Consider the following 27,681-nt stretch of genomic DNA (forward strand, 5'->3'; position numbering starts at 1 on the left):
TTCAATGGGATTTATAATTCGATGGATGGTATTTCCATCACCGTTGTGTTGGAGTCTAACTTATCCGCCAAGATCAGCCATCCGGACGTGATACATTTCTTTCACTGACTTCTTCTCTCCATAGTTTAGCTGTCATGGTTTACCCTGAATATATTTGTAGACATAATTAAATTCCAATACATATTTTGAGGACTTACCATAGTCAACTCCAGGTGCACATGCCTCTTCAATGCGCCTCTCTAATGAGAGCTCACCAACAAACTTCTGCATAAAACAGTTTTCTGAAAAAGACAATGATCACCAAAAAAAAGTACATTAGAGTAATGTGAACAGGAGGTCTTTCTGCACCTCATCATACCCTTGGTGGCCAGATAACTCCATGCTGACACCACTTTTTCAATCCAAGGCTTACTTTTGCAAATCAAGATTAACCATTGCTATAGTACATAGCTACTCACAAACTTTTTCGCAAAGGCCACAAAGTATGGTCTGTAGAGTGGCCGAGGTCCGCATTGAGGCCAGCAGAGTGGGGCTTAGCTAGGGGGGGTGTATGTGGTGGACTTTTTTGAGGATTTCATTCCATACTGTTCTCTAAATTAAGCCCCTAGTCTCTAGAAGAGTCAGCGATTTGACAATACTGTTTTATGCTATTTCTAAATTGTTATACCACACCTTAGGGTAAGCCTTCTCTACTTGCTATCACTATCTTGGGAGAGTCAGGTCTAAAAAAAGAAGCAACTTCATAATTGATTGTAATGAAATAGAATTGTACAATGCAAAACCAGAAAACCTAGAATCGATCCTGGCTTTCCAACCTGACCAAATTGTGTGATCCTTGCCAATCATTTTCATTTCATTTTCTCTCCATTTTCTTCATTATCACATGTAAGAGCAACTTGAAATGCATGCATTCAGGATATGTGCACTACAAAATCTTCTATTGTGTTTGAATTAATAAACTATAATGCTGTCCAGACATAAAAACAACCCAGCCTACCCAAAAGAAAATGGCAACTAACTTGCCTCTTATTTCATTATTGGATTTGCTGGGAAGAGGCATGAATGTTTCTATGTCCATTTTCAGAACTATCACTTTTAAAAAATACTTTTTGCACTGATTTATTCTGATGAACTAAGGTGAAACATGTCTTCATGTTGATGAAATATAGTTTGTGAATTTTTAAAAGAATTTGTCATATTTTTAAACGTTTGTTGCAAAATGTAGTGAAAAATAAATGTTTCTAAAAACGTTATTTGGTGCAGGATACCTTATTTGCTTCTTTTCTTTAACTTCAGTTAGCTTGTAAATAAAAGCTTGCCTGTTTGTGTAACATATTTCTTAATGTTAGTGCTCTCTAAAGCAAAATGCAGCTTCAGCAGGTAGCCACATGTGAAGGGTGGGACGACTGCAAGCTGTCAACAGCCCGTACTTTGAGTGTTACTGAAATAATCCAATTTAAGCAACAAAAACGAAAATACCCAGAATGCAAATGTGTTCTATAAAAGTCCACAAATAGAAACTAGGTGTCTGGGTGAGAAGCAGACATCTGACGCATGCCATTTTGTACTTTCTCTGCCTAGTTGTTCTGTGCACCGTTGTGATATTACGTAGAAAGATCAACCATAGTATGAGATCCTCGCTGAGGCCTGAACTGCTTTAATGAGTTGTGGATATATATATATATATATATATATATATATATATATATATATATATATATATATATATATATATATATATATATATATATATATATATATATATATGTGTGTAAACAAGGGCTCTTGAAGCCCGAAACGTGTCGTGCGTGGGTTGGAGATTTTAAAACAATAAAACATCTTGCCTGAAATACTGCGGGGTCTGCGTCTCCTTCTTCGCCGCCTGGAGGCTGGAAGTTGCAGGAGTTGAAAAGTGTTATATATATATATATATATATATATATATATATATATATATATATCTCAAAGGAACACTCACTGGTGAACTGTTAATATATTTGATTTCTAGTTGTAACTGTGTTTCTTCATTGCCATCTTCATCTGTTCTTCTGCACTTAATAATCCTAGCTATCTACCTTGTGTAGGTACTATGGGCAAGCGTAATAGGATAGAATAACTTTATTGTACAGTTAATTAAAACTCACACTATTGAAACTTCCATCATTAAAAATCATTCAAACCTTGTTTTACACTTATATTATCCGAATAAAAAGAAAAAAGTATTTTACACTCTATAAAATCGAGACAGTCTCAACTGCATTGTCTGTGTAGTCCTTTTCTAAGTTTATAAAGTGAATGTGTCTCTGTTTGCCGGAGCGTAATTATGACTTTGCAACTGTCTTGGCGGACTGTTCCTTTGTTTGGTTGAAGTGCTGTTGCTTGCTGTACTTCAGATGTACCGTTTGGCTATCTCGTGAGTCTTCTGGCCGCTATATCAAAGTACTTTGTTAGTCTGCAATTTAGCTGGATCTCTTCAGGTTTGAAGCACAGCTTCACAGCCTGCCTGCAGCTTGTAATGCCTTTTTGGTTCCATAATACTCGGAGTAAGGCGCGCCTTATGTCCATCAGGTTTGGGCAGATGCAAATTATATGTATTAGGTCCTCTTTCCCTGTTCTGCAAAGGTGTTCTTCTGTTCCCCTTTTCCAAGGTGAGGTAGTATTGGTAGGATGCCGAAGCGCAGTTTTAAAAATTTGTCTTGTGTCTTCTGCATGAGACCTGTTTTCAGGTATTCCTGCGTCTTTAGAACTTTATAATCTTTCAGCACTGTCCATCCATGAGCCCTCTTGGCCAGAATTTCTTTGTCTTTTATGGATGATATCATTTTGGTTACTTTTGTTACCACCTTTTTGAAGCTTTTATTGTCTGTGGATGACTCCCAGAGATTTGTTAATTCCAGGTACTCCAGTGATTCTAATAGATACTTCCTGGCAGGTGAGTTCTCTCGGGTGGACAGTTCGGTCCAGAGATGGGTGTTTAGAGATCTTTGCTCCGCGCCTCTGATTTTGCGCCAGCTTTTTATATAGGCACCTCTTCTCTCCACCGTTTGTCTCTGGAGACCAAATTTGAGGCAGATTTGGGCAGGGGACACGTAATTCGGCAGATGGAAAATTGCCCTGTATGCTCTACTGATTATTTTGTCTAGAGCCGTCGCATCTTTCCCTTGCATGGGTTCACTGCTGTATGTGAGCATTGGATGTAGACGTGCTCTGATCACCTGTAGAAGGGGATCTAGTGATCGATCGGGGAAAACTTTCTTCAGGGGCTTCATCGAGAAATAGAATGTTGTGCCCTTCTGACGAAAGGCCTCTAGTTGGGATTTAAACGAACCTCTCCTGTCTAATAGTACACCTAGGTATTTATAATTGGCTACGTGGTCTAGCCTCTGTCCGTTGAGGAACCATGCAAGTTTCTTTGTTTTATTATGGTTCACTGACATAACTATTGATTTGTTTAAGTTGATCTTTAATGCATTGTTTGATGAGAATTTATTGGTGGTGTCCAGGAGGTGTTGTAGTCCAATCAGGGACCGACTAATTAAGACCAGGTCGTCTGCATATAGGAGGTTTGATAGTGTGATGTCTCCCAACCGTGGGGCATACGATTCGGTTTTGTCCAATTCTCCAGGAAGATCTGCGAGAAAAAGGTTAAACAGCATTGGGGCAAGAACGCATCCTTGTTTTAGACCTTTGGTGGTGATGATTTGCCTTGAAAGGTGTGTTCCGGTTCCCAGTTTAATCTTGACCCAAGTGTTGGTGTGCAGTAGTATCAGCTGTTTTGGAAGTGGCCCGGGGATCCCCCATTTTTCCAGTTTCTGCCAGAGTTTGCTGCGGTCTACATGGTCAAACGCGGCACTGTAATCTATGAAGCATAGAAATAGCGTGCTCTTGGCTGTCTTAACCGCGTCTATCAGTAGGGTTAGCGCCATGATATTAGTTATTGTGCCCTGACGTCTGCAGAATCCGGTTTGGTTTACTGGGATGATGTGTTTTGTAGTTGCCCGGGATGTTAATTCCTCCAAGAGGAGTCCCGCATTGTACTTTGCCTCTGTGTCAATAAGGGCGATGAGGCGATGGTTACTTGGATTGCTCCTTTCGCCCTGTTTATAGATCGGGCTTATTATTGATCCTCTCCAGGATGATGGACATATCGCGGTTTCCCTAATTTCCTGGAAGACTGGAGCCAGTGTATTGCTCCAGTAGTCAGCGTCTTGCTTGTACATTATTGACGGGATTCCGTTGGGGCCAGGAGCGCCTTCTAATTTCCCTTTTGATATTTGTGGCTTAATCCTAACCACTGTTACTGCATAATTTTTTTCTTCCTTCCTATTTGAGGTTAGTTTGGAGCTTGTTGTTCCTTCCTCCTCCGGATTTGCAAGCTTACGCAGGATCTCAGTGTGGTTGGAGTCATCGTATAATTCATGTTTGTGTATTCCTGTTTTGTTACTGCTTGGGTAGATATTGATTGTCCGAGTTTTTCCTCTGAGTGAGTCCCCCTCTGGGTTTTTATCATTGAAGTGATTTGATAAGTAGTGTGCCCATTCGGATTCAGATATATGTGAATTTATTCCTTTGTGTCCTGGGCATTGGAGGCTATGGATTGTTTTCCAGAATCTGGCACTGTTCCTCTGTTTCGAGTTGTACACGATTTTGGCCCAGAGTTCCTTGTTCATTTGCCTTTTCCTTTCCCAAGTCTTCTTTTTTTGCTGAGCCTTTAGGAATCGCAACTCTTTTTGCAGGGCTTCATTGTTCGATTGTTTGCGGAGCTGCCTTAGGATCTGGATTATCTTCTGTTTTAGGTTATTTATCTCTGGTGTAATTACCTTTCCGAATATGCTGCTTGATATGTTCCATTTGCGGATTTTTTGCTCTGTGGCATATGTTGTTCCAAGTTCCAGTACGCATTCTTCCCAAGCCTCTAGTGCGTTCTTTGTCAAACTTGTTATCCGGTTGAAGATTATTTTTGCATTGATTGTTAGTTCTTCTACTTTATCGGTTTTGCACCTTATCCGTCTGAAGTTGGAGGAATACTCTGTCCCGATGCTTTTTCTAGCTTCCATGTCGTTCCCACTAGTGACGCCTAGTTTCACTTCTTGTGGCAGGTGGTCGCTTTGGCCGTTTTCTCTAACCTTGAACAACCAACCGCCTCCAAGTTTAGATCTTGTATGGAGGCGGTTGGTCATTGGATGATTCAGAACTCCCTTAAACTGAATGGGGAGAAGACTGAGGTGATGGTGTTTGGAGGGAAAGAAAACATCTGGTCAGCCAATTGGTGGCCTGACTCGTTGGGAATGTGTCCTTCCCCCACTACATCTGCTAAGAATCTTGGGGTGCTGATAGATCCTGCCCTTGATATGAACAAACAGGTGAGTAGGACCATCTCCACCTGCTGGGGTCTGATCCACACTCTTCGAAGGATTAGGAAATACCTTTCCTTGCAGGCCAGAAAGCAAATTGCTGTCGCACTCATTGGTTCACGTTTGGACTACTGTAATGCGCTGTATGTGGGGCTAAACAGGAGCCTCCTGCAACGCTTACAGGTAGCTCAAAATGCCACAGCCAGATTTGTTCTGGATATCCCCAGACGCTCTTCGGCCATGGAGGCTAGGAAAACGCTGCACTGGTTACCGGTAGAACTCCGAATACGGTTTAAAATCCTATGTATGACATATAGAGCCTTTGCCAAAAATAGCGATTCAGGAGTCGGATCTATCATTTCCCATTACACTCCTGGAAGGAACTTGCGTTCCGCCGGGAAATTGCTTCTTATAGCTCCCCGTATACGAAGAGCTAAATGGGGTGGCACGGCCTTTTCCACTCTGGCCCCCAAATGGTGGAATGATCTTCCTCTTGACCTCAGATCCTTGCCCTCCCTGCAGAAGTTCCGTAGTGCTCTTAAAACTTGCCTCTTTCGGCAGGCCTATATGTAAGGATGTTTGCTTCAATTATTGATCGTATTCTTAGGCGCCTTGATACCTTCGGGTTATTGTTTTGCGCGATATAAATTTTTATCAAATCAAATCAAATCAAACGTATTATTTCAAACAGTGGTAGTGTTGCAAGGGTGAAGTCGAGGTGAGAAGAAGTGGTTGATGAAAAATATGTTAATGCGGGCGGTGTATCCTCTTTAAATTGACCATTTAGTACTCTTAGGTTTAGCTGCTCCAGGTCTTTCAGTAGTTGATTTGAGCATCTTGTTTGCTTCTTTGGGGAGGCTGGGGATTGGTTTGGTATTCCCCGTGCAATGTTCAGTTCCTGTGCTAATTCATCTTCTGATGTTTTTCCAAAAAGGTGAAGGTTGAAGTCGCCTGCCAGAAGTAAGTTCTCCATTTCCCTTTCTTCCATGAGTCTTGCCAGTTCGTTAACAAGTTCTCTTTCCGCATTTAGTCTGTACCTGGGGTGTATGTATGTATTTATTATATATAGTGGTTGAGTCACCTGGTTGTTTTCAATTGTTATTGCTATTGCCTGTATGGCACTAGGGGGAGTGATTTATGCCTTGATTTCTTCCATTGTTCCTATTGTTAGTATTGAGGCGAGTGACGCCAGGCCTCCTGAGCAGTGACCATAGGAAGAACCTCTAATTGCTGGGTGGGTTTGAGTTGTGTATCCTTGTAGGAGTAACTCGTTCTCTTCCCAGGTTTCTTGAAGTAAAATCAGATCGAACGATTTTAATTAGTTTGATGTTTCTGGGTCTTCCAGTTTGCTTGACAGACTGTTTATGTTCCAGATGCATATTTTAATATTAGAGGAGTTTGGCCTGGTGCCCTTTGTCACTTTGTATCTTCTGTGATTATTGTCCGCCGTGTACTGCTCCAGACGCTGACTATGTTTGCCCAGCTAAAATCAGGTTGCTGGGTTGGTGAGTGTTTTAAATGTGGTAGATTGCTGTCAGGTCCTGGGGAGTAACTACGTGCTCCTTTTAAAATCGATTTGACTGTTTGTAGACGTTCTTTTTTACAGTCTGCTAGGAGCGGGGTGGGGTAGGCTGGTCTTTTTCCTGCTACAAGCTTTATTCCCCATTGAGAGAATCTGAGCGTTTCCCCCAGGATTTCATCTGCTAAGTCGTTTGTTTTCCATATTGTTTTTGACGTTTCGTGTCCATGTTGGTCTGGGGAAGAGTGAAATTCAATTGCCAACAAGTCTGTTGTGTTAATGTGTTTTAAATTTTCAATTGAGTGGATGGGTCTTAGTATATTACCCCTATTTAGGATGTCCATTTTTCCTATGGATTTGTATTCTGGTATAAATAGAATAATGTCTATCTCTTTTTTTCGAGGGGTCGGTGTTTGCTGATGTATGGTTGACTCGTGTTGTTTGACCCCGTGTGGGGGCTGGATTATATTTGTTGTGTCGTAGCTTACTGTGCTGACTCCGTGGTGGTCCTCTTTTGCCTTGATCAATGGCTAGCTTGTTTGTGCTTTGTGGGCTTTCCTTCGTATTTTGTTCCTGGATGGTAATATCCTTGCGATGATTAACACTGTTTGCGGGTGGGTCGGTGTTTATTTCTTCTGTCTTGATGTGGGCGGACTCCTCTAGGGCCTGCTCTATGACCTGTGTACTGGTTTGTATTTTTTCTGTTGCCAGATTTTCTGCGATACTGCTTCGTGTGCCATTTGCTGGTTCGGGTATGTTACTAAGTTACTTGTGTTGGATTTGGCCGATGTCCTTCTGCTCTATATGTTTACTTATTGTCTCTTTGGATAATATCGATGTTGGGGTCTCTTTGTGTCTAGTGATTTTTTATCTTGGGGTGATTCCTTTTTTTCTTCGATGTACTTCAAGATTTCTCCTGTTTGCTCTTTATCCCTAGATGTAATCATTTGCTGCTTCTCTTCAATGTAACCTGCTCCTGTTGTCTTTCTGTTCCTACCCTTCCTTTTTTGTTCGCGGCGGGCTCGCGCATTCGTAGTTGTCTTTGCGCCGGCCTTTTCATTGTGATGTTCAAAAAGGACACTTCTGGTGTGTGTTTGGATTTTGGAGATGAGTCCCCTTGCTAGGTGCCAGTATGATGGTCGTTGCCGGTTCCTGATGGTTTTTCGCTGAGGCCTGTTCTTTCGGTCCGGACCTGCATTGTAGGGTGCGTTATTGTGTTTAATTTTAGATCCTCCAAGAGGTTCCCTAGCATCGTGGGTAGGGTAGATAGCTTATCGACTATTGGGGAACAGACGCAGTCGGTTCCAACTATTTGAGATACTTTTGCTGCTTCTTGTCCTCTTTTTATGAGGCCATTAAGATCCGCAAGTTTTCTTTCTATCCCGGAAGTAGCTTCTGCTAGCGTTTGCAGGACAGTCAGCTGCATGTCTAGTTTATCGGATTGGTACTGCAGTGCTGTTGCGGATAGCTGGATTGTATTTAGTAAGGTAACCCAGAATGTGTTGGCGGGCCCTCTACCCCCCTCAATATACGGGTGAGATCGCTCTTCAGTGAAGCTATTGAAGGTGGTTTTACATTATATGATGCCACTAGGTCCTCCCATTCTTGTGACGCCAGAAAGGTCATGTCACTATCTATAGAGCACGAGTAGATTCTGCTCCAGCGGGTCGCAGTGTGGATTGTAGACCCATTATGGTGTCATTGTTTGAGTAGATTGCTTTGCCTGGGTCTTTTAGAAATGTGAATTTCGTATAGATTTTTGGCTGGTAGTAGTTTGTAACCTTCTAAGGTGGCGGGGGCGAGGGGCTGGCAGAAAGCAATCCGGAGCAGGGCACACTGAGGCGCCACAGCCGCACCCAACCTAGTTGGGCCGCTTCTGCGGCACGCCCGGGCACAACACTCTGCAGCCTCTGATAGCAGAGGCCACGCTCCAGACCCTGCTCTTCCCCCACCCGGATCTTAACACAGCCTGCTCGCTCCTTACCGCAGTTGCCTATGTTATGACAGAGGCAGAGGCAGCAGTCCGCTGACCTCAGGGTGTAAGCCTGATGAAACCCGGGTTTTGGCCGCGGTTCTCGGATTGAGCGTGGTCCAGGATCCACGAGAGCACCCAGGCGTCCTCGGGCAGTGTCAGTGACAGCCCGCCCGCTCGCCTGCTCCTCACCGGAGCAGTAGGTCATGAAACTGGAAAGCTTGCACGAAACCCCTGCTGAGGCGCCTCCCTAAAATTACAAGACAGCACGCAAACATAAATGCAAAATAAACATAACAGTTCTAGAATGAGGGGATACCAGAGTTTCAGTTGGACAACTGGGCTTTGTTTGTAATGAGGTTGCGTTAGATCATTCACTCGTGATGCAGGAACTGGTCGGCTGGCTCTCTGCGGTACTTCACGCAATAGAAGATACTGCATGGCAGAGTCCAATAAAAGTAAGAGTGTCTTACAAGAGTGATGGGGCTCGTTCCTCACATACTGTCTTAGAGGCTCCGTCTCGTGCAGTCTCAATGGCAGACAAACAGAGGAATAGATACATTGAAAGCATCTTTATATTGGAATAATTGAAGACTCATTAGTGACAATAGGGCGGGACGGGAAACGGCCTTTACTACGTGGGCTGAGGCACGCATGCTGTGTACCCGCAAGCTAAATACGCTTGCCTTAACCACGCATATGCCTTAACCACGAATATGCGTGCTTAAGGCAGTGCGCAGTCTAGCTGTCTGGATGGGCAGGGAGACTGAGAGGACGCGTCAAGAGAGGAAGCATCGGAACAGGAAGCTCCAGACATGGACAGGAAAGTGGGGCTGGGGCTAGGTCACTTTTAAAGGATTGGGGGTAGGTTGAAAGGGCTCAGGGTGGGGAAGGCGGGTATGGGTCGGGGTAATTTTTGGAAGGGAATCAGGGATCAGGGCAGTGGCGGACGGTTGTGGCAATTTCTGGAAGGATTTTAGGGCTCAGGACGAGGGAGGGGAAATTTTTTGAAGGGTTTTAGGGCTCAGGTCAGGGGTGGGGGTTGGGATCATTTTTGGAAGGGTTTTAGAGCTCAGGCGAGGAGAGGGGGTCGGGGAAATTTTAAGCGCTGGGTCTGGGGCTGGGTTTGGGGGTATTTAGGGGTGAAGGTAGGATTCAGGGCTCAGGGTGAGGGGGTCGGGTCGTTTCTTTAAAGGGGGAACAGTTTTAGGCCTCAGGGCAAGGGTTTTAGGGCTCAGGGGTGGGGTGTCGGGTTAATTTTTTGAAGAGTTTTAGGGCTCAGGGCGAGGGGGTCGGGGTACTTTTAAGCGCTGGGGCTGGGTTTGGGAGGATTTAGGGGTAAAGGTAGGTGTTAGGGCTCAGGGTCCTGGGGTCAGGGTCGTTTATTTAAAGTGGCCGAGTTTTAGGCCTCAGGGTGGGGCTAGAGGTAGGGCAAGTTAGGTTTTAGGCTTTAGGGAAGGGGGTGGAGGAGATAGAATTTTAGGGCACTGGGCAGGAGGGGGTCTGGGGTAGTGGCAAACCATACAATGCATATCTCCTTTTCAATCATGCCTTAACCACATAATTGTGTGGTAAAGGCATGCGTGGTAAAGGAATGCGTGGTTAAGATGCATTCGTAGTTGGAGATGAGTTGTAGAGGCATCTGTTGTTTAGCCATGCATGCCTCTGTCAAGCAACTGGACAGGACGAACAGACACTAAATATTGTGCATTTAGCACGTTGATTATCAGGGCCCCATGCTTAATGAGTAACTTTCAAGTTTTTCCCAACCATTCCAAAGCCACAATACAGTCTCCGCCCACAATCAATGAAGCCAGTTGACAAAAGCTATCTAGCCAATACAATGACAACAGTTCTTCCAAACGAATCCAAGATCGTTGCACTTCCACAGACCAAATAAGGAATATGCTACTTACCAGTATGCATCTGTTCTTGGCATGTAGAGCTGCAGAGCCACACACTTAGGATAGTAGATCGCCATCTGGTGTTGGGCTCGGATGCTTGCAGGTTGTTGTTGTATTCGGAAGAAGTCTTTGGTCACGAGATAGGTGACTCCTCCCTTGGACTACAGTGCGCATGGGCATCAACTCCATCCTTAGATTGTTTTTCGCCATGATGGGAAATGATGGAGTTTGTAGAAAAGAGAGAGATGTCCATGTGTGATGTCTAAGTAAGACAATGCTGGAACAGATACAGGTCCCGGGGAGGTGGGTGGGCGTGTGTGGCTCTGCAGCTCTACATACCAAGAACAGATGCATACTGGCAAGTAGCATATTCCGTTCGAGGCATATGAGCTGCAGATCACACACTTAGGATAGACTATATAGCAGTGTCTCCCCTAGCGGTGGTCACCTGTATCGGTTGCAGCCATTTGAAATAAAGTTTTAAGGACAGCCTGACCCACAGAAGCTTGTTGCTTTGCTTGCACGTCAACACAATAGTGTTTAGTGAAGGTGTATGTTGTAGACCATGTGGCTTCCTTACAAATATCTTCTAAGGGAATGTTTCCTAAGAATGCCATGGAAGCCCCTATTTTGCGTGTGGAATGCGCTCTAGGGGGAACTGTTAATGTGCGTTTAGCCTTGTGGTAGCATATTTGGATACATTTAACTATCCACCTAGCTACCCCAGAGTTGGAAATGGGGTTGCCTTTATGTGGTGGAGAGAAAGCAACAAACAATTGTTTTGTTTTGCGGAATGACTTGGTTCTGTCAATGTAGTAAAGAAGGGCTCTTTTAACGTGTAAGGTATGAAGAGCTCTTTCAGCTACCGAGTCTGGATTTGGGAAGAACACTGGTAATTCTACTGATTGGTTAAGATGGAACGGAGATATGACTTTCGGAAGGAATTTCGGATTTGTTTTAAGATCCACTTTGTTGCGGTGTAATTGTAAGAATGGTTCTTATATGGTTAAAGCCTGGATTTCACTTACCCTTCTGAGGGATGTGATATTGATAAGGAAAGCCACTTTCCATGTGAGGAACTGTAGTTCGCATTTATGCAGAGGTTCAAATGGGGGTCCCATGAGCCTTGTAAGAACAATGTTTAGATTCCATTCTGGAGAGGGTGGTAATCTGGGAGGAATAATCCGTTTAAGTCCTTCCATGAAGGCTTTGATCGCAGGTACTCTAAATAGTGACAAGTGTTGTTGATTTTGTAAGTAGGCTGCTAATGCTGCTAGGTGGAGACGTATGGATGAGTATGCCAAATTACGTCTTTGCAAGTGCAGTAAGTAGCAAATTATGTCTTGGATGGATGCATCCAGTGGGTTTATATGATTGTTAGTGTAGTAAATGGCAAATCTCTTCCATTTTGCAGCATAGCAGGCTCTAGTGGTAGGTCTTCTGGCCTCCTTTATAATATTCATGCAGTCTGGTGGCAGGTTTAGGTAACCGAACTCTAGGACTTCAGGAGCCAGATCGCTAGATTCAGTTGACCTGGATCTGGGTGTCTGATTTCTCCATGGTTCTGGGTTAATAAGGACGGGGAGAGGTGTAGTTTTTGGTGTGGAACTAGCGAGAGTTCCAGTAGTGTTGGGAACCACGGCTGGTGTGCCCATGTGGGAGCTACTAGGATCAGTTTGAGAGACTGTTGCCTGAGCTTGCGTCCCACTAATGGAATGAGTGGGAGAAGCGGAAAAGCGTACGCAAATCTGCCTGACCAGTTCATCCATATCGCATTGCCCTTTGACTCCGGGTGGGGAAACCTGGCGGCGAAGGTTGGGCATTTTGCATTTTCGTGTGTGGCGAACAGATCTATGTCTGGTTGGCCCCATTGTTGGAAAAAGGGCAGTAGGACTTGTGGATGTAGTTCCCATTCGTGGATCTGTTGAGTTTGTCGACTTAAGAGATCGGCAATTTGATTGTGAACCCCTGGAAGGTGTTCTGCAAGTAGGTATATGTTCTGGGGAATGGCCCATCTTCAAATGTTCTGTGCGAGCTGGGACAGCTAGAGAGAATGTGTGCCTCCTTGTTTTTGTATGTAATACATGGCTGTCATGCTGTCCGTCCGGATGAGGACAGTTTTATTCTGGAGATGTAGTTGGAATGATTTTAATGCTAGGAACGCTGCTAGTAGTTCCAGGTAATTGATATGGAGCACTTTCTGTTGAGTGGTCCATTTGCCCTGAGTGGTGTGTCAGAGGAGATGGGCTCCCCATCCTGTGAGTGATGTGTCCGTTGTCAGCACTATCTGTGGAAGAGGCTCTAGGAACGGCCGCCCTTTGGAGAGGTTTTTTATGTTCCACCATTTGAGAGAGCGATGTGTGCGGCTGTTCACCAACACCAGATCTGTAAGTTGTCCTTGAGCCTGGTTCCACTGACGTGCTAGACATTCTTGCAAGGGACGCATTTGAAGTCTTGCATAAGGCACAATGAAGATGCATGACGCCATCATGCCTATGAGTTGCATGAACACTCTTGCTGGAAGGGAGTTTTGGGTTTGAAATTTTGCGATAAGAGCTTGTATATTGGCTATCCTGGCTGGGCTGGGATATACTAGGGCTTTTGAGGTGTTTATAGTGGCTCCTAGATACTGATGTATGTGGGAGGGTTGTAGATGAGATTTGGGATAGTTTATTGTGAATCCCAAGTTGTGTAAGATTTGGATAGTTTGGTGAGTGTGTAGAACACATTTGTTGAATGACTTGGCTTTTATTAGCCAGTCATCTAGATACGGGAAGATATGAATTTGTTGTCTTCTGAGATGTGCTGCTACTACTGCTAGACATTTGGTGAATACTCTGGGCGCGGTTGTTACTCCGAATGGAAGGACTGTAAACTGGTAGTGTTGTCCGTCCACCACAAACCTTAGGTACTTCCTGTGAGCAGGATGTATGGGAATGTGGAAGTAGGCGTCCTTGAGATCTAGTGTGGCAAGGAAATCGCCTTGTTGTAGTAGTGGGAGCATTTGTTGAAGAGTGATCATATGGAAATGATCTGAGTTTATATACAGATTTAGGGGTCTGAGGTCGAGTATTGGTCTTAGAGTCCCGTCCTTTTTGGGGATTAGGAAGTATAGTGAGTATACCCCTGTACCCTGATGTTGTAAGGGAACTGGATCTATTGCGTGTTTTTGAAGCAATGAGAGAACCTCTTGTTTGAGGAGTGTAAGATGGTCTGGTGACATGGAACGCTGTTTGGGTGGTATATGTGGGGGGGGGTATTTGTGAGTTCCAGGCAGTAACCATACTGGATAATTTGTCCTACCCACTTGTCTGTTGTGATGGAGTTCCAGACAGGTAGGAACTGTTTGAGTCTTCCCCCGACTGGAGTGGAATGGTCTGGGGGTAGTGGAGGAAAGTCACTGTTTTGTGGCAGGGGGGGTGCGAGTGTTGGTATAGCCTCGACCTCATCCCTTGTTGTTGTTTCCTCTATATCCTCCTCTAAAATATCCTCTACTGGGGGATGTTTGTGTAGCGGGTTTGATGGTGGAGGAGGTGTCCGCTCCCATATTCTTGGAGGCTCCTCTGTAGAAGGAGCGTCGAAAGGAGCCACGTGGTTGTGGAGACTGTAATGCTCCCATGGACTTAGCAGTCTCAGTGTCTTTTTTCATTTTTTCAAGGGCAGTGTCTACTGCTGGCCCAAATAGCTGTTCTTGGTTGAATGGCTGACTAAGTATGGTAGTTTGTACCTCTGGCTTAAAGCCTGAAATGCGTAGCCAGGCATGTCGTCTAAGGAGCACACTTGTGTTTATGGCTCTAGAGGCGGTGTCTGCGGCGTCAAGCGCACATTTAATTGACACATTTGAAATAAGTTTTCCCTCCTGGATAAGGTAATTTGCCTGTGTTTTATATTGGTCTGGCAGATGTTGTAACAGATTCTCCAACTGGTCGTAGTGAGCCCTGTCATAGCGTGCTAGAAGGGCTTGGGTGTTGCAATACGCCAATGGTTAGCGACTTGTGCTGCTACTCGTTTGCCAGAGGCTTCTAATTGTTTGGATTCTTTGTCGGGGGTGGTGTATCTCCTGTGGTTTGGGAGCTGGCGCGTTTCCTAGCATTGGAAACAACCAAAGAATCCAAAGGGAGCTGTCCTTTGATGTAACAAGGATCTTTAGGGGCAGGCCTATATTTCTTTTCTATTCTTGGGTTAAGAACCCTGGCACGGACGGGGTCTTTAAATACCTCTGGGGCGTGTTTTATGACTGCTTTAATCATAGGTAAAATTTGTACAGACTTTTGAGATTGCTCAAAAGTATCTAATAAGAAGTCTTCCTCAGGTGCGTCAGAGTGCATGGTGACGCCATGGTAAAGTGCTGCTCTATTTAATAATTGGCCAAATCCCAAGTGGTCATCTGGAGGTGATGGTTTGGAGGGATATGGTGGAGGGTCAGGCATGTCTGGTAGAGGAAATGCCCAATCATCCAGTGGTGCATTATCTGGATCCGTGAACGGATCATTAGGATCACCCCCTTCCCCTAGGTCATCATCATCATCCTGTGGAGGTGGTGTATGTGATGGAGAGGGTAGAGGTAAGGGTGGTGTAGGCAGAGGGGGTGGGGTAGAAGGTAGTATGGGAGAGGAAGGAGGAATAGGCGATGTTGCAGAGTCCTTCTTGTTTATAGGAACTGGGGCAGGTGGTGTGTCCAGTTTCCGTTTTTTACATGGCACCGCGGTGACATGTCCAGTCTTTGGATTAATATAAATCTGTTTCTGTCATGGATCAATGGGATCTGGATGGAAAAGTTCTTGTTCCTCGGGAACATTTTTTGGTGCCGATGTTTTCGGTTCCAATTGAGGTTTTGGTTGATCGGTGGAGTTTTTGGCTTTAGGAGGTGTATGAGAGTCCTTAGCCGGTGGTTTCGGTGCCGATGATGGTTTCGGAGCCGAAGTTGTATCTTTAGGCTTGGGAACTTTCGGTGCTGGTTTATCTATGGGCCTTGATGTTTTCGGTGCCGAAGGCGTCGGAGCCGATTTTGGTGCCGAGATGTCTTTTGTCTTCGGTGCCGATGGTGCCGGTGGAACAATGACATGCGCCTTGCTCGTGCCCGAGCTACCGGAAGGCTTATGTTTCTTCGGAGCCGAGCCCGTAGGCGGGGCTTCTGAAAGATGTTTTCGGTCTCGACTCAGGCCAGCAGGCGAAGTCTTGACCAATGCCTTTGGTTTTGGAGGGGTTGGGGCATGGGCAGTAGTACTCACGCGTTGCCAAGGAGGAATGGGGTCGTCTGAGTCGTCTGCTTCGGAGATGATTTGTAGATCCTCGGAATCTTCTTCCGGGACATCGGGATCCTCATCAAAGATGTTTTCTGGTTCCGGAGCTGGTCTCTGTGCCATGATGTGGCGTCGAGCCCTTCGATCTCGAATGGTCTTTTTGAATTGAAATGCTGCGCAGGCTGGACAGCTGGACTCGTCGTGTTCCGGTGATAGGCACAGGTTGCAGTCTTTGTGGTGGTCACTGTGTGGAAATTTTGCTCCACACTGGGGGCATTTTTTGAAAGGCATCCTTTCCATGAGCCGTAGGCCTCACGGCGTGGATAGGCCCAGCGGCCTGCGTCGACGAGCCAATGAAATCGATGTCGAGTGAAGGTGCTTCGATGTTTTTGTGGAAGTTTTTCGCTTCGAAAAGCTTGGAATTGAGATTTCCAACCAGAGTGGAAAAGTTGCATCCGAACCCAATGGCGGAAAAAAACAATCTAAGGATGGAGTTGATGCCCATGTGCACTGTAGTCCAAGGGAGGAGTCACCTATCTTGTGACCAAAGACTTCTTCCGAAGACAACAACAACCTGCAAGCATCCGAGCCCAACACCAGATGGCGATCTGCTATCCTAAGTGTGTGATCTGCAGCTCATATGCCTCGAACGAATATGTTTCCTTCTAATCAATTGGCTGTGAGCACCTGGACACCACAAGCTTTGGCCCTTTTTCTCAGTAACTACGGGACAAGACATCCATTAAAGAAGTGATAACAGACTGTCCACTGAAATTCTGAACTGGTAGTGACTTTGGTAGCCGGGCCCTGAAGGTAAAGCCTCAGCATAGATATGCCTCTGTTTAACACCAATCCTTACAATCAAGATGTGGGTAAGAGTTGCCTATAAAAAAAGAGGGTTTGCCCCTTCCCCACCCAGATGTCTTGCCGTATCTGTCACTCTATGTGATATGACACATTTGATCTCAATGCCTGACCACACATTTAAGACATGCTCATTCCCCACCACTCACCCTGATGATAACTTGGGTGGAGGTTGCCCTAGGTGGACTGGGGAATCATCGACTGGGTCCCACTTCAGTCGTATCCTGCATGTGTGGGTAACTCAAAGAGAGGACTGGTAATGTTCTGTGAAGACCCAGAAGTCTCAGATTTATTATGCTATTTTTAGTAGGCTGAGTGTTTGTGTAACAGAACTCAAAAAATATTATTTTATTCTAAAGCAATGTTGAGTCCTTTGAATATGCAAAAGTGCAACTGGTTCATTGAAATGTTAGATTCTCCTCTCTGATAGTAGTCTGGTGACAAGGCGGAATGCTGAGATCTACCTGTTTAGTCCCCATGCGACTCAAGTGTCAATGTTTTAGCTGCGATCAGCGTTTCTCTTGTCAGGAAGGGCTTAGGGGTGGGTGGAACTCCACAGAGTTTTTACGTAACTCTGGGGAATTCCATGGAGTAAATCACTGCAAACTGTGCCCACCCTCAACAATAAAACCCTTGTTTGTTGCTGTAACTGAGACCAAAAAGGGTGGACCATGTAGTTGTGGAGTGAGATCCCAATGGAATCCCTTAAAAGACCAACTTTACTTTTAAATACCCAATAAGGTAAGAGAACTCACACAGAAGGTTAAATGACTTGCCAGCTCAGGGTACCGCAAATTCTGAATTTGTTAGGGATATGCAGGCCTCGGGCCAGATTCAGACTTCTCCTCACTGCTAGTCTTGTTTGGGCCCCCAAAATTCCAAGAGTGGACTAGCCAGAGATACTATATAGCCAACCTAGGCTATACCACTGAATACCAAACTAGTAATTGCAGGACATTTGAAAATGCATGGTGTCCTGCAGCAAAACATGTGCCAAAAAACAGTAGACACCCTGCACCCAATAAATGCAATAAAAGTTCACCCCTGCAAAGCACGATCTACATGACCAATGCTCCAAAATTCCCCTTTGCACTTAGATATGAGGACGAGGATTCCTTGATTGATAATGTCAGTCACTGGATTAGACATGTAAAAAGTTGTAGATCCGTGATTAGGGAAGACATTGTACATGCTAGAAGATATCCTGCCCATGGTTCCAAACGTGACTTTATTGTATTGATATTTGTTGACATGAAAGTAGCAGACAGTTTGGTGGCCCTTGACATCAGGACTTTCCCGCCAATTGGCTCCTCGATCCAATTCACTTATTCCCAGGACTTGGCCAAATCAAATCCAAGGCCAAACTTTCCATCTGATCGCGACTCTGTCCTGAGCGATTTGGACTGACTACCCTATGTCATGCTCTGCGATCCAACATGCTCTCCCTGAGGCAAGCTGCGAGTGGTCGCTGACTAACAGCTTATGACAAATAAAATCTAGGGCATTATCTACTGCACCCCAAACACTAACTTGCAGGGGGGCACCTCGGTTCCCAACCATCGGGCGCAACCATCGGGCCCCGCTTGATGCAGTTGCTATATTCCTCTGCCAAAAGTTTACATCCATCTAATGAAATCTCCAAAGCCACTAACTTATTAAATAACAACATAGGTAACACCCTAGAAGTTGTCTCCTGGAATGTGGTAGGCTTTTTCCAATTTACAAATGTCTGGCTGGATTGATTTTATTGAAGATTTCGACAGCTGTTTATTCCAGGAAACCTGAAGCAAGGAGCCTGTGTTTAGGGCTGGGTATACTAATTATTGGATTCCAGTCAAAGCTAATCATTGTGGCAGGCCATATGGCGGTCTGCTAATATGGCCTAGACCCTCATGAAACTGCTCGATACACAAGTTGGAAATCGATTCCCCAGATATTCTGTGAATGGCATCAGGTCTAACAGGGGCTTTATTTTTGACATATACAATATCTACTCTAGAGGAGTCAAGGGTGGCAACATTTCTGAAACAATCCACACACTAGCGAGGCAATGGGAGAAGATGTGCAATACACATTACATCATCCTATCCTGGAATTTCAACACCACCAAGGAACACCTAGACTGCAACAACATAATTTTGTCTTTGGAGGTAGGCGAGCATTGGGGCAGACCCCAACTCTATGTACCGCCTACAAAAAGGTGGACTCAAGCTGCCCTGCAGCTGAAGACCTTGACACTGGAATATAGACTTAGGGCTACAAATGGTAGAAAACAAATCATGTAGCAGAGGGCTTTTTACATATAACAAACCCAACCATGAGAATAGTAATGATTATATATTGATCAACTTAAGACTCTGATACAAGGTGAATAATATAGTAGTTACCCAAAGGATTGAGAGCGATCATAACCTCCTCTGCTTCCAGCTACTCCCATTCTGGGACAACACGTCATCCGTCCACGTGTCACGCAGTTAACTAGGGATCGTCAGTGAACAAATAATAAGTGGGTACTTAAGTGCCATCATGTTGCAGCTCGACCTGATTCCCTGTCTGCCATTACCTTAGATCTCGTAAGCGCCACTCTAAGCTTGATGTATTACTGGCTACAGATGTAAATATTGAAGAAGCTAGTAACATCCACACAGGCTTCTTTGACTGCATAGTAATTGCCAGGAGCCCCAAGGAGGATCTGCTACCATCTGGTATGTTCTTATGCATCAATTTACATCTGACGGGATACCTCTCTAGTATACATAGCGGACCCCTTGTGAGGATTTTGTGGAATGAGTGTGTATCCCGAATATGGTCAGTTTCTTACCCGTTCTTACTTGTTTGGCACCTGCCTCTAGATCAATATGCCAATACCACTTTAGAATTGCTATTCTGCACTACTTTCTAGGATCTGCTTATCTTGGGTTTGTTCCAAGAATGTGTCGGCAGAGAGGTGTTTTGTTTAACTGCTCTCTGCTACTTCATGCCTAGCCAATTTGCCCATGGTCTGAGACCCACATGTGAATTCTACACTTTAAATTTGCAGTCTTGCACTACTGCCTAAGATCTGCCTTTTTGAATTTGTTTTGACCAACAGCAAGGTAATGCACTTTGTACCATTAACCAAGGCACATCAAAGAACGCTCACCGCCCCTTCTCTTAATGATGCGACTTTCTGAGAACTGTTGCTTTTATGTTTGTAAACTCTCTTTTTTTTCTTGTGTGATGCCTAGCGTCAAATGTATGTAATTGTATGATGCGCTGACAGTACTTGCTTAGCTGACTTGTTCTTGGTTCGAGACTTATATATAAACTCTGCACTTTAAGCTTGTGTTTTACACAACTTCTTAAGGACTGCTCCCTTGAGCTCGCCTATTTAACCCCATGAAAATGCGTAGTGAACTTTGAACTAAGGCATGACATAGAACACACTTGTAGTTGATCGCTTTTTCTTTTTTCTTTTTTATGATGATTTTTCCTGACAGCTGCTGCTTTTATGATTGTAAATTCTCTTTTATCTTTTGTGCCATGCCAAGTGATAAATGTATGCAACCGTACGATGTGCTGAGAGTCCTGGCACTCATAAATGTGGGTGAGGACTTTTAAGTTAAATTTAATGTATCCTTTAAATGTTTTAAATGCTATTGTTGTTGGTAAACTTTATGGCATTGATGTCGAATAAAGATTGAAATAAGAAAATGAGAAAAAAGTTCAAAGTAGAAAGATTTGTGCATAATGACAACTCTGTAAATATTATTATGTTATAATATATAATCTGTGCTTGGTAAAATGTTAAAATCAAATACAAAAGATATAGAAAACAATAAAGAGTTAAGTAAAAAAAAATCACATGATGGCAGCTGAAGATTACCGTTGGATCAAAAAACATTACCTTCAGCGCATCGGCAAACGTCTCCTTGACATATTTTGTTCAAAAGCCCACTCTCCTTATCTGGATGATAGAATTTTGTACAGCGGCTCTCTAAATATAAACAATAAGTGATTTGTATTAAATGCAATTATTTGTTCAATATAAATTCCTAGTTGTTTGAAGACTATCTGTTGAATGGAATAAGGCTTACCAGGCATAGCAAAAAAGGCATGATCGGTGGGTTAAGGAAACATTTAAACTAGATATGCTTATGAATATAAATAACCTATTGAAAAGAACTGAGGGACCATTTCACAGTAAAGCCTCTATAAAAATGGATAATTTTTTTTAGATTTAGTTTAATGCAACATCTATGTCTAGTTTTAGTAAATACTTAATGTTTTTAAAAAGTACAATATTGCAGTTTATCATATAAAGTTAGAACAAACATTTTCATGCAATTAAAATTACCATCAACATAACGTATTAACTATTTTTTCTGCCTCCCTGGGGCTTTGAGCTGCACAAGTCCTGGAAGAAATTGTTAAATATCCAAGAGCCCACACTCGCTATGGTTCAAACTAAGGCATTTGTGGCATAAGAACCCTAAATGTTCAAGCAGAAAAGCAACTGATAGGTTTAGGAACAGGAATATTCACAAACAGATTGCAGATACTTCACACCTTGGAAACATATCCAATTTATTGAAGTCAAAAGAAGAAGTAAAAACTTTCCTAGTATAGGAAAGGGAAGGTAACATAATCATATTTCATGGTGATTTAGCAAAAGATGTTTCTCCTCAGACAAACATATTTTTGCCTGTGGGATTTGAAGTGGATATGATCAAAGTTAACATTCACTGCATACTTCCGGAAAAAATGTACGACTTTTCCAAACCAAGATTAGTGAATCTGGGTGACAAAACCCTTTTTCCAATTACTGATGTGCAAGAAATGGCAGATAAGTTTGACCTCAAATTTAAAACTGATTAAGAGGCTAGAGAGCTGTTTGCCAGGCCATGAATTGCTTTCCCTCCTTCATCCCATGCATTTGCTAATTTCCTAAAAAGAGGTTTGATTGTGGTTACCTAGAGAATAAAATTCATACACGGTGACAGCGGCTGGCTGAATCAGACCAACTTGGAAATATTGGTGGGCTCTAAATGAAAAACAGTCATTTTCCTTGTGTGCAACCTAAAAAGAAAGCAAAAAATATTCATATGAGAGAGGGGAATGAAAAAGGTACCATCACTGAAGAAAGTGTTGAAATGAATCCAAGCATAAGAATCCTTACCTTATCTAAATAGATGATTAATTTTCCTTTATCTGACAGGCCTTTTTCTATTTCAAACTTGGAAATATATCGGTCCACTGGCTCTGAAAGCTAAATGTGAGACAGCAAAGATCACAAATTAATGTAACAGTTAAAGCCCTGTTTGACCCACCTAATTCTTGCCTCATCTCCTTCCTATACAGAGCACTTCTAATATCACAATGCATGTAAGCAATAAGGGAATACTCTATACCTAAATCACTTATAAGTAATACACACAAATGGATCTGTCTGAAAACGGCAGATAATTTTTTAAAGAGGTCCAACCCTCATTAATTTCCATAGCAACTGAGAGATCTAACTGTCTCTCTTTCTGTTGGGAGAACCAATGCATCAATACAAATAAACGTTGTCCAGTCATGATCTGAGACAGTGCTGTGAGATTTTCTGTCAACCTCCTTGGCTACTGTAAGAACACTCTTATAATGAAATATAAATGTAATATACTTGGTCAGAAATTGAATCTACATGAGGGAGATGCATGGAAAGAGCTGTAATGTGGCATCATATCCTTTAGCCTGCTTTAGGTTTGAGGCTTCACACTTACCCTTCTGAGGTCATCAATATCTGGGGAAAATCCAGTCAACATGGAAATGTCCACAATAGTCATGGTGGAATCTTCTTTTCCTAGATACCTGATAAGGGTAATATGGAAGGCACGTGTCAATAAAACATCAAACTAACAGTAGACCAGGAGAATTTAAGTGAATCAGATCACAAAAAATAACTCTACTGCTGAGACTCAAAAGTGGACATGCAGGCACTTTTCCCATGCTCTGTGAGTGATTCTAAGTAGCTGCAGAAGCCTGCTGAGTCTGCAAATTCTTATCTCAGCAGCCCAACCAAACCAATATTTCAATTTGCATTTATCATGCCCGATACATATTTTTGTTTGGGAGTGTGAAAGCCTGCAGAGACCAAATATATCACACCTTCTGTTCCCTTCATCCTAGAGCAATGGTTCAAAGAATAACATATGATCTGAACACAAATCTCATAAATCATCACAGGGAGGCATCCAGAGGCTCCGAAAGTCTTTCCCGTGCTTCTTCCCAACCTTTGCTATTTCTTCACTTTTTATGGCCTTAACATACAGGTAAATGGTTTTACTGAAACATTTCACCAATGCCTTCTGGCCCCTTGAAATGTTACCCAAGACCTACTCTCAACTGCCAATTGTAACACTTCCTCTCTTACAGTAATTCACAGAGTTTTTCTAACAGGCTCAAGTAAATGGTAATGCTCAAATGTCTTCTTTGCCCCGAAGCTCCTTTTTCTGCCTCCTAAGGCATTGTCCAGTGGTTCAATAGAAGTCTTAGTGTTATACGTAAGATTTGATGTTTTCACTTCCACTCATCCATTAGCTGTCATCCATCATCTGATCAGCCATTGTTTCTCTCTGGATCTGAGCTTGTGCTCTCTGGACAGCTGTTAAAGCTCTTTGTTTCCTGTGTGTTGAGGTCTGTAATCTCAAGTTCAATTTATCCATTCATTTACTACTTTCTAAGAGGCTGGCAGATCTTTGCCTTTTTTGCCTGTACTCTTACCTATCTATCCCTCTATTTCTTCCACCTACTTATTTCTCCTTCTCTTACCTCTTTTTCTGCCTACCTCTCTCTTTCACACTTTCTCCTTCCCTATTTTGCTCCCTGCTCTCTTCCTGGCTCTCTCTCACTCTTCTCTCTCTTTCTCCACACACACACATATATCTCACTGCCACTCGATTTTCCCTTATATTTCTCTCTCATTCCACTCTTTCTTCTTTTGCTTCTCTTTCTCTCTCTCTCTCTAGGTTTCTCTCTCTCTCTCTTTCATCTCTCTCACTGTCTCTTTCTTTCTCGCTGTCTCTAATTCCTCTTTGTTCTGTCACACACACTTTCTCTCTCCAGTTTGCTATCCTACTTTGTCACTGTCTCTCGCTTTCTTTCTATAGAGAGAGGAGGGAGAGATAACATCTGAATTTGTCAAATGGAAAAAATCTAAATGAGATTCAAGGACTATTTTTCTTTGTTCAACTAAACTCACTTTGTGATCATAAGCGAGAGAGCTATATGTCATGACACATATAAACAATTACACTGTGTGATAGAGACAGAGACTGTGGGAGAGAGAAGTGGGAGAGGAGTATACACACACACACACAGATATATATAAGCGCGCATGTGTGTGTGCATGCATGTAAGCAGGTGGTAAATGTGTTCATATTGGGGACCTTTACTTCCCCTAGAAACGTGAAATATATGTAAATTTTAGCCTGGTACTCTCAGGTACCCATGTTGTTCCCCATTTGGGAGGAAATAACTTGCAATCCTCAGATTTAGGTGCAGGGATGCCAGTTGAAATGGGAAGATCCTTTCAGTATCCCTGAAACAGGGGAAACCACAGTAAAGGCTGGTGTAGTGAGTGAAGGGGAAAATCACATGCAAATACCCTGTGTATCAGTGGTAAAGCCAAGGCTACATCTGCTTTGTTTAATGGGTTTATTTAGGAGTTTCAGAACGATGTCTTACTTGGTGCAGATTTCGATTAGGACTGTGGATCGTGCACCTTCTGGCTTCTGAGCTAGAGAGAAAAAAATAAAGAAAGTAAAGGTTTCATTTCAATCAAGCTCTCTGCCCCAGAGGTCTGCAGTTTAACTTAACATTCCCAAAATCATGTCCATATTATTGTGTATATTTTGGGAGTAAATCAGTGTACTGAGTCATTGAAACATCACCTTTTTTCCAACCCAGCATGTTTTGGTTGTGTTAATAAATCACTAGCAGCTGAAAACAATCTATGTTAACAACAATTGGGATCAACAACAACAATTGTGAACAACACAATCAGGCCTTAATTACAATTTTATTCTCATCCTTGCAATACTAATTGACATTAGGGGGGTAAATGCATGTCTGGTCACTGTAAGGTATCTGTGCTGTACTTGAGCTTTCTCAGTATCATCAGATGTGGACCTTTTTTCTCACTTGGCTTTACACTTGAATGGTGTTAACGCATTAATCAACCTCTCGCATTTTCACTCAGCTTTAATATTGGATTCACAAATATTAGTTAGCTCTGAATTCTATTTCTTAGTTTAATTAACCCTATTCTACTTGTGGTGATTGGGTATTAGATTTTATTCATTTCTTTCCATTTTAGAAACTTAATTTGAGTATTTCAAAAGGATTCACTGTAATTATTTTCTGTCTATCTAGCCATGTATCATATCACTGTAGAATTTCTTGGATTACCTTGACCTCGTAAACTTCTATAGCTTGGATACATTGTCATTTACAGCCTTGAAAAAGTGGTCCTACGACGAAACACGTGTCGGCTGTACTCATCTTGGGTTTGTTCGTCTGTGCACTACATTCCAGATTGCTCATCCCTGAAAATTAAAGCATTTGCTACCTCAGATAAAGGACTTTCTTGTACCTAGATTTTGACTATACTTTGTATGATTCTAATTTGTGTTCTGTATATATGAACTACTATTTGGACCTGTTGCTTTGACAGACCAAGATTCGTGAAATTTGGTGGTGCTTTGAAACAAGATATTACACAATAAGAGTGTATTATGTGTTTATATTCATCCATTTAACCAATCAGATATGGGCAGCTGCGGTCTGTGCAGTTAACAGCGGTGGGGCCGGATTTCAAGGGACGATGCTGAGGGGAAATTAACTAAACAACTGGGCACCCTACATAAATTTACTTTGTAATGCTGTTGCTGCAGGTTCACCAATACCTAAAGCATGGAAGAGGGCCAAAAAAAATCCCATCTTTCAGAAGGAGAATCGCCAGGACCCGGCCAATTATAGGCCAATTAGTTTAATTGATATTTTTCAAAAGATATATGCCAAGCAGATACTAACCAAGCTCAGTACCTGGCTAGCAGAAAACAACATCCTGTCCCAATATCAAACCGGGTTTAGAGCAAGAATAAGTACAACAGACCAGGTGTTCGGACTACTATGCATAATATGGAAATATGTAAGCTTAAGGGAGGCCATATGTATATAGCCTTCATAGACTTGAAGGCTGCCTTTGATCTTATTCCCAGGGACTTACTGTGTAACTCGCTAAAAACCCAGGGAGTTCCCGATGACCTTCTCTGCCAAATAGTATGACTCCATATAGACAACTATGCAAAAGTTAGATGAGGATCCAGTGGCAAACCAACTGAAGCCATTCCAATAAAAAGAGGAGTGAGGCAGGGATGTCTACTGGCACCCACCCTCTTCTCGTTAAATGTCAACGATGTTGTGCAGTATCTCCAGCGATGTAAGCACGACTCACCTAAGTTAGGAGGGGTGCCAGTACCCGCCTTACTATTCGCAGATGATACGATATTACTATCACAAATGCCCAACGGTCTGCAAAACCTCTTGGACTGTTTTGGTGCATTCTGCTTGGAAAAAGGTCTAGAAATCAACACAAACAAAACTAAATATATGGCCCTAAATCCACATAGATCATTCAAAAAACATTATAGTTGGAAAGCACAAACTGGAGTACGTACCGAGCTTCAACTATCCGGGTATCACCCTTGATACCAAGTTGTCATGGAAGCCACATATGCTTAAGTTTAAGTCAACTCTGGTTCAGAACTCTATGGCAATTGCAAAGAAACATCAAAAAAGTAGATCCAAAGCAGTATCGCTGGCCCTAGAAGTTTATATGTGTAGGGCACAAACAGCAACTCTCTACGGTGCAGAACTTTGGGGCATTAACAACCAAAATACACTCACTGTAGAAGAGAATAAATCTATAAGGATGCTTTTACAGCTCCTGGCATGCACGCCTATGATTCCCATTATTCAAGACCTAAAACTCAGGCGAATTGAGCCCCAGGCCATATTAAGACTTCTGTTATTTTGGCTGTGGACCATACAAGAGCTTAAACACTACAAAACTGGGCTAATTGAGATCATGCTTCTTGATCACCGGGTAACACTCCCATGGTTCCGACATGTGCGTAGTTGGTTTTACAAGCTCAGTTTACACAGTTACTGGGATCACCCCAAAACACTGACACCTCATTCAAAAAGAATTCTGAAAACCTAATATTGGGAGTACAATAAGGATAGTATACACCATAACCCAAATGAGGGAAGATTACCCACGCAGTTTTTAACTATAAAACCGGCTCCTTTGTTTGAGGGTTACATGGACGAAATACAAACCCAATTAGCAAAGTCTTTATATATGAAGTTTCAATTTGATGTACTACAGACAAAATATAACACATCTAAGTGGTCGAGTAACAACTCTAACAACTTGGAGGGTATTTGTCCCCAATGCGCTTTAAATGCAGTAGAAAATTATCCACATATATTTTCTTTTGCCCAGCATATATACTGGCACATGCATCAACAATGCCATTTGCGATTCCTTATTAGCAAAAAATAGGGATTCGCTAATAAGGAATAGCAAAAGGCTATGCATGTAGAAATCGCTTAAAAAATAGCGATTTCTAAACATTCCTTAATTGCGACTCGCAAATTGCGACTCGCAATTAAGGAATACCTCCCCATTCATTCCTATGGGCATAGAGGCCCATAGGAATGAATGGGAAGACATTCTCAATTTGCGATTCTCAATTAGAGAATCGCAAATTGAGAATGCAATTTCAAGGGTGCCAGG

General features: G+C 43.0%; 1 protein-coding gene across 2 annotated transcripts in view; it reads right to left on the reverse strand.

The window, feature by feature from the left end:
• The window catches only part of LOC146833089 (A.superbus venom factor 1-like), a 271,604-nt gene that overhangs the window by 19,550 nt on the left and 224,373 nt on the right, over positions 1 to 27,681 (reverse strand). For both annotated transcript variants that reach the window (XM_085600728.1, XM_085600727.1), the window contains 6 exons: positions 24,564 to 24,615; positions 22,601 to 22,688; positions 22,015 to 22,104; positions 21,809 to 21,914; positions 20,743 to 20,832; positions 198 to 281 (listed from right to left, as the gene is read on the reverse strand). In XM_085600728.1, the coding sequence (XP_085456854.1) occupies positions 198 to 281; positions 20,743 to 20,832; positions 21,809 to 21,914; positions 22,015 to 22,104; positions 22,601 to 22,688; positions 24,564 to 24,615 (510 nt within the window). The remainder of the gene's footprint in view (positions 1 to 197; positions 282 to 20,742; positions 20,833 to 21,808; positions 21,915 to 22,014; positions 22,105 to 22,600; positions 22,689 to 24,563; positions 24,616 to 27,681) is intronic.

Source organism: Triturus cristatus, chromosome 4_2 (assembly GCF_964204655.1).
Source record: "Triturus cristatus chromosome 4_2, aTriCri1.1, whole genome shotgun sequence".
Classification (NCBI taxonomy): domain Eukaryota; kingdom Metazoa; phylum Chordata; class Amphibia; order Caudata; family Salamandridae; genus Triturus; species Triturus cristatus.